Below are 16,361 nucleotides of genomic sequence, written 5' to 3'. Positions count from 1 at the left end.
TCTATTTCACTAGGTGAGCTCTTCAAAGTAGGTTTCTACAGACCGGGTTTTCAACCAGGCTGCTCCTGTTCAACTGACCAGTGAGAAAGGACTGGACTTCTTTGAAAATGGGAATTGGAGCAACAGTTTGTTATAGGTTTCATTACGTTAAAAGTTCACCGTCCGATCCCACCTGATAAGGAGAGTACTTTTTTGTCCTGCTAACCCTGCCCCCCCACCCCCAAATCCCCATTTTGGGCTTACTCCAGGTGAGTAACTTGCGCAACAGTGGCAGAGGGTCCTCTGAATCGGGCACCCATTCATTGTGATTACACAGACGGAAAGCAAGCGGGCACTGTCTGCTCGGGGCACTGGTGGAGAAGGGGCATCAGGGGAAGAGAACCATTCTCTATGGACTAGAGCGGGGGTAGTCAACCTGTGGTCCTCCAGATGTCCATGGACTACAATTCCCATGAGCCCCTGCCAGCGAATGCTGGCAGGGGCTCATGGGAATTGTAGTCCTTGGACATCTGGAGGACCACAGGTTGACTACCCCTGGACTAGAGGGCCCATTAGGGGGTTAGGTTTGGTTTCGAATTTTTGTCTTCAACTGTTCGGTAGGTACGCCATGGAACCACAGCAGTTCTTTCCTCAATAATAGAAACTGACAAGACGTAAAAGACAGAACTATCGGATGAACACACACAATGACTAGAAATAGAGAAGACAGTGAAAAGACTTAGTTTAGCTCTGAGAAACTGTCCGGAAAAAAAAATAAAATCCTGTATTAACAAGTGCAAAAAACAAACCAAAAAAAGAAACTCCAAACATTAAAACACAGTGTATAAAATGGTGTGAGAAATTTTAAGTCACCAGACAGCCTTTTAGTCAATAAAAAGCTGCGTCTGACGTGTCCTTGTTTGGATTGCGGCCCGTTTGTTGAGAGTTTTACCCAGAAGGCCTTTGGAGAAGTGAGCAGCGGGCAAAAGGACCCAGTCTCGTGTGGTTGACCGCAGTACATGTGGGCCTGCTGTGTGCCTGTGGGAGGAGATGAACGGGTTCTTTTATTCCTCATTGGTTGAATTATCTTCCAAAGCTGTTATGCCTCCAAAGCCCAGGTCTGTTGAGTTCTGTGCTGCCGAGACCGTGAGTACTGTATGTAGGAGAATTAATACGAGAACGCACAGTTTAAGTCTGCTATTACACAGTCTGGATGCTGATGAAACTGTGAGTGATGTCCGGTGACACATCATGGAGTCACTTGTTTTTATAGTCCCTTTGGATTGGTAATCTGGTAATAGTCCCCATCTGACATCACAGCATTCTGGTTCTGCACTGGTTGGATAGTTGTCATAGAGCCCTGTGGGATTGGAAAAAAAAACAGGAAGTGAATTCCCATGGCTACTAGTAACACAGTCGTTTTCTGAATATCTTGGCACAAACCCAGTGTTGTGGTTTTGCTGCAGACCATTCAGAAGAGACTTCTCGACTGTCATGGTTACTTGAAACGTGTTTAACCACATCTAAAATTGGTTGACAGGAATAAAATCAGATTGTTTTTAATCATTTCATTATTTCTGTATGTTTCATGTTTACTTCCTAAAAAGGAGTCTTCAAGGACAATCTGAATAGGAAATAAGAATGGTTGCTAGGATTGCTAAAAGCAATTGCTAAAATACAGAATATCAGTCTATTTAAGGCACTCAGAAACCAAAAATTGCTGATATAGTTACCTGTCCCTAAATGACTCAGAAAACCTTGATTTGCATACACAAACACAATCCAAGGAAACAAAATTCCTACACTATCCAACATAAGTTATTTGGAGCATGCTTCCAAGGGGATCGGCTACCCTGGCAAGTTTAATGGGATCCTTTTCTGAAAGGCTAAATTTGATGATGAGGGATTTAGAATTGACTTTAAATTCCTGGATTAAAGCTCATTGGGGAGAGAAGACTGGATACTCCAAAACAATAGGTGGTAGCGTGTCCGGGACATTACAACCATGTAGACAGAGTCTTTTGAAGGCGGGAACCTGATGAAATCTTTCCCAGGACACCCTTGAGGGGAAGGAGTTGACTCAGGCAAAAAGGAAGGCCCTCTTGGCCAAATGAGAATCCAACTGATAAAGTTGGTAGAAGTCTATAGTTGGATGAAATGCCCCAAAATTGGGGGGAACAGGTATTACATGGGATGGATGATAAAGCTTGCATTTCGATATCTACATGAAATTGCCTTGAAAATGTCTTTTTCACTCATACCCATAAGCCACACAATATCGAGCCCAATATTTTTCAGTTTAAGTAAAATTCTATTGTCCCAACTGGAAATGTACGGGTCGCATAATAGGTCACATAGCAGGCAACCAGAGTAGGCTGAGAAATGAATTTTCAGCAATTTATTATTAAGGGCAAAGATTCAGATTGGAATGCCATACAAAATTTGTGGGATGAATTTCATAGAATAAATTTTTAACTCAGCTGGAATATTTTTATTCCCTTTTTGATGGTAGAATTTGGTAAGGAGAGCTAGGGATGTTTTCATTGTCTTGGCAATCTGTTTCCTATGATGGGCCCATTTGTTGTTATTTGAAATGGGACACTTGTTCAATACTGTGCCCTTCAATCTTCCATGAATATTTATAGCGGGATTTAGCAAAAACTAATATCTTAGTTTTCTTGAAGTTTATTTCCAATTGATTGCTGTGGCAATAGGCCATAAAGCCACAAAGGTACCATTGAAGACCGACATGCAATCTGGATAGGATGACGGTGTCGTTAGCAAATAAAAGTAAAGGGGTTGGTCTTTTCCCCAAAATGGGAGGATGACCACTTATGGGCTGCAGAAAATGGGGTAGATCATACATAAATAGATTCAATCAATCAATCAATAGCAAAAATAGATTAAACAATTGGGGAGCTAAAATGCACCCCTGTCTTAACCCAATATTAATGGGGATTTTCTCAGTTAAGTTGCCAGATGTTAGTTTGATGCAAATTTGTTAAGAGAAATAAAAAGACAAGGATCGATCTGGAGTTCTGCAAGTTTGTCCCAGAGTTTATCTCTGGGGATGGAATCAAAGGCCATCTTTAGATCTATGAATGCCACAAACAATTTTCATCCCTTGGTCGGGTCTTCTGCCTAAGAAATGATAATACAGTACAATGCTCCAACATGGAGTTTCCTTTTTTAAATCCAATTTGTTCAGGTCCAATTATTTATTAGAAGAAAACCAGGTGGTAAGTTTTAAAGCCAGCAATTTGGTCTTAGAAGCCACTTGAATCAAACCACTTACGCTCCACAGTCTCAGTCATTAAGTAATTATTGCATATAATCTATATAATCACTTTCATCTCACAATTGAACTTTCAGGCCCATTTTACTACAAGAATGAGCCTAAGTGTGCCTGTATGGAGCGGACTGTCAAAAACAATAGGGCTGAATTTTGAGAAAAACTTCTTTAGGATTTTGGTTTTATCATATGATCTGAAGCCACTTTAGGCAGCATATTAGCATTTAATCTAGTTTCATCCAGTTAATGATACCAGCAGAAATACCAGTTGATAGAAAAATTACTACCTGTTTACCTATCAGTTATTTTTTCTTGCAGTTATACTTACCTTTGCTTCTTGTAGATATGCTACCAGAGCTGCAAAGAAGTCCAGAATTTACATACATTGGCATAATACGCTAGACCTGAGAAAGGCTGTTAATGATAGGACATTTTGGAGGTCAATAATTCATAGGGTTGCCATAAATTGGAAGGAGCGACTTAACACAAACACACACACACACACACAAATGCATTCGTACTATATTACATTTATCCTCATGAAATTTTAACAAGAAAAGCCACTAAATGTCTTAAGAGGGGGTTAAAGATGAGGGCTGAATAGTATTACCAGCCTACCCAGTTGAAATAGTTGATTACGAATTTTTTACCTATATGTGTTGTGGAGCATGGCAGTTCCCTGATGAAATACTGCAGTTCCTTTTCCACCTGTTCTGATATTTCTTGAGTTATAGAAGAGTGTTGTTTTTACCTCAATCGTGCTAAACAGATACAATGGTTGGACAGCTGTTTCCACTGTAAAGTGCCCCCCTCCATAGCAACACCAGCTCCTGGGTTTTTTCCACTCTTGACACATTTTCAAGGGTCAGTACATAAAAGAAAGAATTATACAAGATCTTATATAAAATAAAATGAACTTCTAAAGAACTCGACTGGCTGTCACCCTGAGTGAGGAGCCTTTAGCAGGTACAAGAGGGCTGAGCCTTCAAGTCGTGGCATCCCATTTGTGGATAAAGGGGGGAAAATTGCTGGGGGATAGTCCAGCACCAGGTACATGTTCTGATTCACCCTGATGAAGCCAACACAGCAAAACACATAGAAACTTTGTAAAATAAATCTATTATTTCTCACCTGGCGTTTTTTCCTGTTTGTTTTGTGACCCCATTTGTGGAACAATCTGCTTGAAATTGCCCATATTGCATTAACTCTTTGCTGGCTAGTAAGAATTTATGTTTACAAATATATTTAAACTAGTGCTGAGCTGAATTATGCTGGGAAATGTTTTTGCTTTTAAAGGTAAGCTAGGAACATTCTTCTTGCTATAGTCAGAGAACAGAATTGCTTCTCTACGAGCATAAGTCAAGTTTCCTTCAAAGATTCCAGGGTGCTGTAGCTTGACTTGGTGATGGAGGATTCTGTGCTGTAAATCATTTTACCCTCTGACAGTTTCTCCGAAAGAGGGGCCATGGGTTGGGTAGAGGCCACAGCTCAGTAACAGAGCATCTTCATGGCATACAGAATGCCCCAGGCTCAATTCCCAGCCTCTCCAATTAAAGGGATCAGGTGAGTAGGTGATGTGAAAGACCTCTGCCAGTGAGAGTAGATGATATCTATCTTGACAAACCAATAGTCTGTTTCAAAAGGCAGTTGCATAAATATTAAACACATTTAAGTCTGATGCTCGCCTGGCCTTGACCAGGACCAGGGCCTTTTGGGTCCTGGCCCCTACCTGGTGGAACGAGCTCCTGGAGGAGCTGTGGGCCCTTGGAGAGCTTTCAGCTTTCCGCAGGGCCTGTAAAATGGAGCTCTTCCGCCAGGTATATGGTCGAGTCCACTGCTAGAGGAGACGGTATGGGTCCCCCTTCACATTGGTGCCGGACATCTTGATGCAGTTTGGTCTCCCCCTATGCCGTCCTCATAAGGTTCTTCCATAGGAAGTTTTTTGCCATCTGTTAGGGTATGGTAATATTGTTAATTGGAGTTTTTAATGGGTATTTTATTGTTTGGATTATTTCTCGTGAGCCGCCATGAGCCTGGTTCCAAGAGCAGCGGGCTATAAATCCAGTTATATAAATTAAATAAATAAATAAAAGTCATCACAATGTCACTCCATCCTAAAGATTTCACCATTCTCTGCTAGAGTTGGAACTTGACATGCTTATTGTTCTCCGCTAGGTGTCGCCAGTCACCTACCAGAAATAATAAAAATCTGGTGAAGTGACTCTTGTGCATAACTTACGGAATTAAAAAAACAGCATCGAAAGTTGGATAGCCCTCATACACCACCTGTGCTGTATCTTTCGGGATGACTTTCAGGAACATACTGTGACTGTACTCTGTGACACAGGAACTGAATTTCCAAGTTTAATCAAAAATAGTCTTACTTGGATCTTGTAGAATGGCAAGTCCCCTCATGCCAACAAAAGTATTACCATAAGACCCAAAATATTCGTTCCAACGATTAAGTTACTAGGGATGGAAGCTGCGACTGCTCGTCCTCTGCATCTCAGCTTGGTTCTTATTTCTTTGTATTTGGGTTTAATGGGCTGTGTGCATGTGATCAAAGCTATGCTGAATCTGAGGGTCGCCTAATGTGAATTTTCCATCCTTGAAAGAGGAGGCCCCCCATTTGATCTCTAATCTCCTCTTACTTATTTGGAAAGGTACCCCCCTTAAAAGCCTAAATGCAGTGGAGACCCCTAGAATGAATTTCAGAAAGTATGCCTGGTCTCCTATGACCAAGGCACGTTCTATCATGAAGGAAGGATGTCGCTGATATGCATAAAGCAGGTCCATGCCCCCAGCGCCAAGGAATTCACAACACAAGCAGATCCCTTTCAGGAAAAAGGTTTTCCCATCCATCTTAAGGTGTGCTTTTTCTTTTTCCAATTTCAATACAGTTTTTAAAAGTTTTTTTAAAAAAAACAACTCAGCTATTAACATGCAGCTACATGTTTCTGATGAGCCTCTTGTGGTGCAGGGTGGTAAGGCAGCCAACATGCTGTCTGAAGCTCTGACCATGAGGCTGGAAGTTCGATCCCAGTAGCCGGCTCATGATTGACTCAGCCTTCCATCCTTCTGAGGTCGGTAAAATGAGTACCCAGCTTGATGGGGGTAAAACAGTAATAACTGGGGAAGGCACTGGCAAGGCCACCCTGTATTGAGTCTGCCATGAAAACCCCAAGGGTCAGACATGACTTGGTGCTTGCCTTTATGCTCTGCCATTACTAGTACTTACTGCAAGAACCCAGGTGTACCCCGTGCATGTGATAGGTCTCTATAGAACTCCTGTATGTGAGTGGAGTCAGATTTAGGAGAATGGGCCAGCTGTGTCTGCTTGCTTTTAAAATCTAGCTTAATTTTTTAAATATAGTTTTTGTTGCTTTAATTTAATTCTTATTGCTCATTGCAGGCTGATCTTTATTACAGGATAGAAGCCTAAGAGAAGAACTGTTTTGTGAATAGCTCCAATAGCCAACCTTCTACCAAGTATATAAATCATTAATTTCAAATAGATTAAGTTTGTTTTTTCACAGCAACAGCTAACTGATTTATCTTGTAATTTGCATAAATATATCCATTAATCATTGCAGTATCTTTTGTTATTATAATATGGCTAAGATTTAAAATCCATTGGCTGCTGTTTAACCAATATGTGACTAGTCAGTCAATCATATTTGCTTTGCCAACTCTATGACTATGGAAGGTGGCCTCTATGGAAAAGGATTTACAGACTTTTCTGGGCTCATGGCGAAGCACCTTGCCATCTTTATCCCATCTCTGCCTTTTTACAAGGGAGAAATAAAATAGTTCTCCATTTAAACACCTATGTGCTTTTTGAACGCCACCCCATATGGAATCATGAATCTTGAGTCTTTAAAAAATTAATCTCGTTCCTAATTTGGGGGGGGGGGCTTTTGAGAGGTATGCTTTGTGTTTTAACCTGTGGAAAAATATTTTTGGCTTTGTCTGCACACTTGTACGCCTATTCATTTCTCCAGGCAGTTTCCCTTTAAAAAAAATCCTGTCCCTGGAAGAAGGGAGAGAGAGGTGGGTGTGAGGGTGGGACGTTGGAGACAGAGATAGTGCTTCTTTGCCTCCATACAATTCTTTTGCGTGTAGTCTGCTGGTTGTCCGCTGGGTGAAAGCGCTTTTTAAGTTGGTGAATGCACTTTTTGGGATTCACCCACTTGCACTTTAAAATGGCGGATATCACGAGTAATTTGCTGGCCGGACACGGGATGTTGGCGATGTCATGTGGAGTGCCTGGGAAAATAGCATCTGCAGGGGGATGAGTATGATGCTAAATTTATGATGTGTGGAATGTCCCACAGGATTCCAGTGTGTACGTTTGATGTGTGTTGGATCTGTGGGTCAGGCTCTGGGCTGTATAGCCATTCCTCTGCAAGGGATTCAAATTAAATTCACAGGAGCCTCTCACACAAGTAAACTCTAGCTACACAGCCCATTTATCCTTCCCCTTCCCAGAGTTAGGGTATGCAAAGGCTAAATGAAATATACATATGTAAAGAAAAAATCAGAGACCTTTCTTATATTTCTTGTGTGCTCTTAGAGACTTAACTCTTACCATTGCTTACCAGTGCGAGCAGACAACAAGGAGGGTACACGGTATGAAAATGTCAGACAGCAAAGCAAAATGCAACACTGTGAATAAGCAAAATGTTTTGGAAGTGTTGTAGCATCCTCACCGAACAGATCAGCCTTCTTCAATGTTTTTTACCATTGAGAACCCCCTGAAACATTCTTCAGACTTCGAGAAACCCCAGAAGTGGTGCAATCATACAGAATATGGTTGGGAAGTGGGGGGGGGAGGGGAAGCAGGTCAACAAGACCAGGTACAGTCATATCAACCAATAAATGTTTAACAAATGTTAACAAATGTTAAAGATTAATTAACTCCCACCCATTCAGGAAACCCTTCCATGGCTGTCAAGAAAACCCCAGGGCTTCATGAAACCCTGATTGAGAAAACCTGAAATAGATAATTATGTGTGTTTGAACTTTCATACTTTGGATATCCTTCATTATCTACAAGTTCAGTGTCTAATTGTTATTTAGGAAGCACTGAGGGGACATTTGTCCATATTAAACCACACTCTGTAATGCCTGAGAAGGGCTGTAGCATCCTCACCAAATAGATACTCATGTGTTTGTAATGTTTAAGATGTAGCTCCCAATGAACATGGATTTTGCCTCCTCGCAGAGTTGCATCTTGCTCTGGTGTCTACCAATGTGAACAGGCATTACTTGTGCTGGGCAGGGAGGGGAGTGATGCGGGGAGAAGCAATTATTGGACAGGAGTTGGGTTGGTGTCCTACAAGGGCCTTGGATTAGCAAGGTTTTCCCCTTTCTGTTCATACAGCCCATTTTGACTTAGCACACAAGTGTTCAGCCAGGAGCAAGGGAAGTTTGATATGGCTGGGCTCTGAAAGAACATTGTCCAAAAGGAGTCAGCCACACAGAGCTCCTGAGCAGGAGCCACCTCTAGATTATGTTATTGCCAAGCAACAACAGGTGGAATAAAGAAGAAGAGCCTGTACTCTCTTTATGGTGTGATGTTTAGGGATTGTGAGTCAAGTTGGTACAGGGGTAGAGAAGGAGGGAGGGAGGGAATTAAATATTTAGCAGAAGAACTAGAGGGGATTACAGAACTGTCTTTTGGTAGAAAAAAAGAATTGCTTTTGGAAATTTCCATTTGTTGCTAGCCTGTTACAGAAATGTAACTGGGATTAGTTTATCTATTTATTTTCCTATTTGAAACATTCATTCCCTGCACTCTGAGCCAAGACTTCCCAAGATGGCTTACAAATCTCTAACAATGCAACCTCAGTTCTTATAACAGCCAATGAGCTCATAACAAAGAACAAGTATTTGTCAAAAAAACTATAGAAGCACAAATAATTGTAGTGAAATCCAAGAGTCTATGATGAAAAATAATTCAGGCTGCAATCTTAAGGCCGCTTTCTTGAGAGTACAACCCACTGAATACCATGGGGCTTACTTCTGCGTAGATCAGGACTGCTTCCTCAACATACCACAGCAGCAATAAAATATGCTAAAATATCGAGACAAAAAGGATGGTGAAATAAAATGATGCTAAGTTACAAGAGCAATGACAAAAATGTTAAAAGTAGCCCAGCTTAAACATAGAGGACCAAGATGTCAAGATAAAATAAACCAAATGAACAAACTCCCCTGAAACTGAAAACTTGTGAGGCTTGATGCCCTGCAAACCTGTGCAAACAGTTTTGGAGACAAGGCAGCATGGCAGACAAGCTTATTTTAGCCAGCATCATCCTCTCAACAGCATGTTTCTGAAGCAGCTCGCTACTATAATTTACATGAACTCTGAAATTATTTGCAGTTTAACACAGCAAACAGCTAGCAGCTACAATGAATGAATTGAACATAATGCAGTGAAAATAATTTTTAAATCATTGAAAAGGCCAGGTGGGTCTTCACCTAGCACCCAAAGTTCATAAAGGTCTGGGCTTCTGTGAATTCCACAAACAGAATGCTACTACTGAAATACTGAATTTCGCAAACAGAATGCTACTGCGACTACTGGTAGCAATCCACCAAACCTCTCAAGAACCTTCTCATGAAGATTCTGAAGGCCTTCTCATAATGTGCGTAACCAAAAGCCAAGAACATGTGGTCTTTAAGTGGGTAACAACCAGGAATTTAAATTCTTCTTTAAAGTTAATAAGCAGCCCATGCAGTTCTTTTGGACCTGGTGAGATGGGTTCCTGATATTCAGGCCAGTCAATACTCCTGTTGCCAGATTTTGAGGCATTTAAAACTTCTAAACGGTTTTTACATAGAGCTCAGTACCATAGTCTGCCCTGAATGTGACCAGAACAAGAATAGTTACAACCAAATCACACTTCTCATGAAAAGCCACAGTGGGCATAACAAACAAAGTTGGACAAAGGCACTCCATGTCAAAGAACAGACCTGAACGTCCCACTATAGGCTTGGAATTAAGAGAACTTCCAAACTATGAATGCATTCAGTCAAGGGAAGTGTAAACTCATCCAAAACAGGCTTCATAATCATCATGGATACCTCAGTCTTGTCTAGGATGAGGTACTCTGTGTCATGACTACTCATCAACCTTCATCTCATGGACTAAGGGAATGACCTCAATGGACAGGTAAGTCTGTACGTGACCAGGTAGTCCTTTAGGTAATCCTACTGTGGGGCTATTTAAACCATTAAAGATCATAACCAGAACTGGGAATGGCCTGAAAACAAATCAGCTCCTAAAAGGGTTATTTTAAAACTCTTATCTGTTATCAGTAACAATTTGCCTCCATTGAAGTTTCAGAACCATCTTCAAAAACAGCATCACAGAACACGCTGCAGCCATCTGACCTGGATCTGACCGGAGCATAGCCAAATCCTGCCTCTTAAGGAAAGGCTACCAGCTGGGCAAAAGCATTATGTACCACAGAGAAGATGTATGGCTCCATATGTAGGCCTGGATTCAGCATTGTGAGCTCGTTTCTTATATGGAGAGTGCAGCTCTATCCACACATGGTTCACATATGAATGGACACTGCAGACCTGGTAAAAGAGACTCACAATAAGGTGTTTTCTTTTTTGTAGTTCTTGGCAGTGAGAAAACAGTAGTGGTAGTTTCAGAATGATGACTGGCAGAACCCTACCTATAAAGGGGGAAAGGTCTCAGGTGACTCTTAGCCGTAGCCACACTCTTGGTAATGGATCCTTTCAGACCTAGATGAATTTGGCCATCCCAAGAATCTCCCAATTCTTGTAATTGACATTAACCCCTTACAGAGCTATGTTCAAAAAGGAGCTAGTGAGAGGTGCTGAGACGAGCCATACCTGTACAGATGAAACTGGATAGTCCTCCATAGATGACATCATCGTTGTCTGGTAATATAAATGGACACCTTGTCTGAACCTCCAAACAGTATTGCTTGCAAGGAATTGTGTTGTTGCAGTGAGACTGTGTGACTTCAAAATACTGGGAACAGAGCCAGGCTTTGTAGACAGTCTAAGGAGATAAAGAGAGAGAGAGAGAAGCATCAGATGTAGAGATGAGCAAAACCAGCACAGGCAGGATGAGACATGTATAATATACTGAATGCCAGCCTGAATAAAATTCTAAGCGACTCTTTGCTCAGGCAAAAGTGGCCCTTAGCATATTATTTTCTTTTCATTTCCCCCCAAACCATTTCTCTAAATCACACAGACAAAGCCACTCAGATTCCCGTGACCAGTGGGGCCAAATATTTGCAAAACTTAGGGGCCAGCAAGGTTTTCTAAGGGCCAACGAGAGGCCAAGGCCTAAGTATGCCCCTAAAAGGAACAATTCTATCAGCAGGAGTGTTCCCAGCTCAACAATGCCCTCAAACCCTACGGTCTCTTTCAAGCACTGTGTCATGGACACCGATCAGGGAATGAAATCTAGCTGCCAACATTAGCTCCTGCTAATGAGGGGTTGCTGGTTGCGACTAAGCACTGAGGGGAGCCTATTCTGCGTAGCTCACCGGGCACATTCATGACTAGGCCTCGTGTAGCTCAAAGCTGAGCCCTGCCTCTGAAAGAAGTTCCAGACTTATGTTTTGTTCTGCCACCCGGGAAGGCAGCTGGCCAGAAAAGGGACATGAAATAGAGGGAAAGCAAAGCTTAAAGAACGAAGGGAGAGAAAACTATGCAGGAGAAAATAAAGAAAGGGAAAACTGAAGAGAACTAGAGAGGGTTGGGGCTGAGAAGGTTTGGGGAAGGAAAGAAAAGGAAAGAGCTTGAATCTGTGAAGAAAGCAAGCAATGGCAAATGAGAGAAAATGGGGTGAAGGTAGAAGGCTGTCAAAAGGGATAAGCACACGAGGTCAGTGAAGGGGAAAGGAAGAGAGAGTGGATGGCGTGTGACATGAAGTGGCAGAAAATGGGAAGAATGAAAGAATCAGAGAGAAAGCTTAATTTGGAAGAACCTGAATTTTGGAAGAACTAATCTTTTTATCTTGAGAAATTTATATGCAGGTCAAGAAGCAACAGTGAGAACTGAACATGGAATCACTGACTGGTTCAAAATTGAGAAAGGAGTTCGGCAAGGCTGTATACTGTCGCCTTGCCTATTTAACTTGTATGCAGAGCACATCATGAGAAATGCGGGATTAGAGGAGTCACAAATTGGGATCAAGATTGCAGGGAGAAATATCAACAACCTCAGATATGCAGATGATACCACTCTAATGGCAGAAAGTGAAGAGGAACTAAAGAGCCTGTTGATGCGGGTGAAGGAGGAGAGTGCCAAAGTTGGCTTGAAACTCAACATCAAGAAAACAAAGATCATGGCATCCGGCCCTCTCAATTCCTGGCAAATAGAAGGGGAAGAAATGGAGATAGTGACAGATTTTATTTTCCTGGGCTCCAAGATCACTGCAGATGGGGACTGCAGCAAAGAAATTAAAAGACGCTTGCTCCTGGGGAGGAAAGCTATGGCAAATCTAGACAGCATCCTAAAAAGCAGAGACATCACCCTGTCAACAAAAGTGCGTTTAGTCAAGGCTATGGTCTTCCCAGTTGCAATGTATGGCTGCGAAAGTTGGACCATAAGGAAGGCCGAGCGTCAAAGAATTGAGGCTTTTGAACTCTGGTGCTGGAGAAGACTCTTGCGAGTCCCTTGGACTGCAAGGCGAACAAACCAGTCAGTCCTAGAGGAGATCAGCCCTGACTGCTCTTTAGAAGGCCAGATCCTGAAGATGAAACTCAAATATTTTGGCCACCTCATGAGAAGGAAGGACTCCCTGGAGAAGAGCCTAATGCTGGGAGAGATCGAGGGCAAAAGAAGAAGGGGACGACAGAGAATGAGGTGGATGGATGGAGTCACTGAAGCAGTAGGTGCAAACTTAAATGGACTCCGGGGAATGGTAGAGGACAGGAAGGCCTGGAGGATCATTGTCCATGGGGTCGCGATGGGTCGGACACGACTTCGCACATAACAACAACAATCTTTTTAAGCATGGGGGCTGTCTGCCTACTGTCTCTTCAGAGGCCAACAGAACAGCTAGTGAAACGTGCCTCATTAAAACAGCAACCTAGTGAAACATACAATGAAGTGGATGAAATACTAAAAACCAGTTGGAGACCACTGCACTGAAGTGGGAGGGGTGGAATCCTAAAGCAGAAACCACAGTAAGGGACTGCAGAAGACATGTTGAGGCCCTGCTCTATGTCCAGTGTGAGATGTCCCTGAGCAGGATAGCCCAGGCTAGCCTCATCTTGGAAGCTAGGCTGGGTCAGCCCTGGCTAGTGCCTGGAATATTGAGGAACACCCAGGGTCATGACTCAAAGGCAGGCAATGGCCAAACCACCTCCGAACAAGAGCCTTGAGAACCTTACAGGGCTGCTGTAAGTCTGCTGTGAATGTATAGTTCTTTCCACCACCAAAGCATTACCAGAAAATGTTAATTTAGATGTTTTCCCTGTATTTAGGGCATCCTCATAAACCGAAGTCCTGATAGCTTACTCAGTAAAGTACGATAGCTTACTCAGCTTGTTCCTAATCCAGCTCTGTATAAGTCCTTTAAAGATAATGCCCTGCCTATCAGTCAACTATCCTAAGCCAATAGTGCCACCCCAAGCCCAGAGCCCTCTTTAACAGCCCCACAAGGCCACAGCTGGGCTATTATATACAAGGTCAAGAGAAGGCTGTGATCAACAGGAGAGAGAGGCCCGGCTGCTGATGCCGCTAACCTGGAATCTAACCTATGACTGCATCTGAAGAATCCCGGCCCTTAACAGAGGGAACCTAAAATCCACAATCCAGCACTAATCCTAGGTGACACAAAAGCTGAATTCTAGAAATGAAAGAGCTTCTAAAACAGAGCCAATGATCTGCTTTCCTTTTAAGCCATTCGCTTTGTAGAGCGAATCGCACATATTCTCAGAAGGTGGTGCTAGCTCCCTGCATCTGAAGATCACGCTCAGGCCAAAGAAATTAAAAGGACTGCATCTCTAGAGAGCCAAGCACTTAAGAACGGCGCTAAGTAAATACTAAATAATATTATTTGAACACCAAGAGCTCAAAATGAAAGCGTCAGTCTGTAAAAAGATAAAGGAACAATCACCCTTGCATTCACATCCAGGACTTAACCTGAAGGCTAAAGTAATCTGCATCTTTAATATGCACCAGTTTACAGGTTACAGATTTATCATCAGCAAAAAATCCATGTTCAGCTTTGGCTGTACACAGCTTGGAGACTACTCCTTTCCTAGGAGTTCTATTGAAACTGCTGTAATGAAAACCCTTTTAATAATATTTCCTGTGAACCACCATATTTGAACAGCATGGACATATAATTAAGGGCTGTACAAATTTTCGTTTTCATTTCAAAATGAAATGCAGTTCATTTAGTTATTCAGCATGTTCATTTGAGTACTTTTAATTCCATTGGTTTCAACAGGAAAAAACAATTCTGGCTGAAATGTTTCCAACTGGTACAAAATTCTCAGTTTGTATCTTTCAAACCTTATGTGAAACAATCAACGAACACAAATCTAGCATAAGAAATAGCAATACTCAGAAACCAGTGGGTGAACACTTTGATCTTCCTGGACATACAAGTGCAGATCTGAAAGACACTGTTCTACAAAGAAACTTCAAAAGGAATACACAATGTGGAAGTGCTGAATTAGAACTTAGAAATGAAATACCTTCACTTCCTAAACTTCCTAAGCTTCCTTACTCTTTATAATTTTGAATAACACAACAGAACCCACATTTCAGAAACTTTCATAGACTGTTCCTAACATCTTGTTCCATACCATACTTCTTCACTGATAAAAGTTAATTTTTTCATGTAAATTTTTCCTTTGATAGTTTGTTAGTTATCCTACATCATTCCACTTGTGTTTATTTTCACTGCATGAGAAAGTGACAGAATCCTCTGACCTCTCTCATTCATTATACCAGTCCTCTCTGCTCTTCTACCTTTTCCTCTCCCCTTCTGCAATGTTCTTAAAATGGGGTATATTATTTTCATTCTTTCCATTTTATCTGAGGAAGTGAGTTCTGACTCACAAAACTCCCTACTGGAATAAATGCTGCCAGCCTTTAAGGTGCCACTGGGCTTCTGTTTTAGTTTGTATCTCTGTCAATCAATGGATCCTCCTAACAAATTTCAGAAGGATAATAGAATCTGTCCCTGTTTTGTATGCAAAGTGAGAAGGGGAGTCATCTGGTATCCAATAAATCAGGTAGCTTGGCAGAGTAGACACAAATTGTTGCTAAGTGTCATGTTTAGCTGATCATGGGGCCACCTCTGTACCATGCACACAGAAATTAGGTGACGATATTGCTGACAAGATTACCACATAATCCCTCTGCCAGCTGGGCCACATTAATATGTCAATTCTTTAACCTTTCCCTTAATGGAGTTAGTTTAATTATAAATAATTCTGTGCTCCTTCCTATTAACCATTGCTTCTTTGTTTTTCACCACTGGGTTGCAATGGAGGATGGACGAAGAAGCGTGTCTTTTTTTCTGAAAGCTCCATACTGCGATCTCACCAAAAATTAACTGCTTTTTCCTCTCTGCAGGAGAAAACACTCTTCAAGACAGCTTGTTAACAGGTCTATCTGTATAACTGATTGCAGTGAACACACATTTCTGAGAAGATGGTGCCTGACATCCAGGGGATGGGAGCAGGTGATCTATTTCTCTTTGTTCCCCTTCCTGGTCTGGATAGCTGCTTCCATTCTTCCCCACCCCACTCCTACGTTATGGTTTGTCAAAAGGATGGGAGGAGTCCCTTCTTCCCCATCTGCAGCACTGATATGGCCAAGGCTTAGAGCTGCACCCTGGTCATCAACAAGGAAAGGAAGGGTTCTGTTTCCATATCCAGGTTGCAAAACTCCTGGGGATTTGGGGATGGAGTCCGGCAAGGACTAAGTGCTCAGTGAGGTACAATGCCCCAGAGTCCACCATCCAAAACATGTTTGGTGGTGAGGTTTATTCTAGGGGATCTTCAGGTCCCACCTGGAGGCCAGTATCCGTGCCTAGATTTCAAGCAAAACACGTGCCTCTCTTTCTGGC

The 16,361-nt window shown here is 42.1% G+C and overlaps 1 protein-coding gene across 1 annotated transcript in view; it reads right to left on the bottom strand.

Moving 5' to 3' along the window:
- Positions 1-473: 473 nt before the first annotated feature.
- The window catches only part of NALF1 (NALCN channel auxiliary factor 1), a 421,088-nt gene continuing 405,200 nt past the window's right edge, over positions 474-16,361 (bottom strand). Inside the window, exons 2-3 of the mRNA XM_077343768.1 lie at positions 11,144-11,315; positions 474-1,339 (exon numbers count right to left, since the gene is read on the bottom strand). Of these exons, the coding sequence (XP_077199883.1) occupies positions 1,044-1,339; positions 11,144-11,315 (468 nt within the window). The 3' untranslated portion in view covers positions 474-1,043. The remainder of the gene's footprint in view (positions 1,340-11,143; positions 11,316-16,361) is intronic.

Source organism: Paroedura picta, chromosome 6 (assembly GCF_049243985.1).
Source record: "Paroedura picta isolate Pp20150507F chromosome 6, Ppicta_v3.0, whole genome shotgun sequence".
NCBI classification, from domain to species: domain Eukaryota; kingdom Metazoa; phylum Chordata; class Lepidosauria; order Squamata; family Gekkonidae; genus Paroedura; species Paroedura picta.
This window is presented reverse-complemented; position numbering and strand designations above follow the sequence as displayed.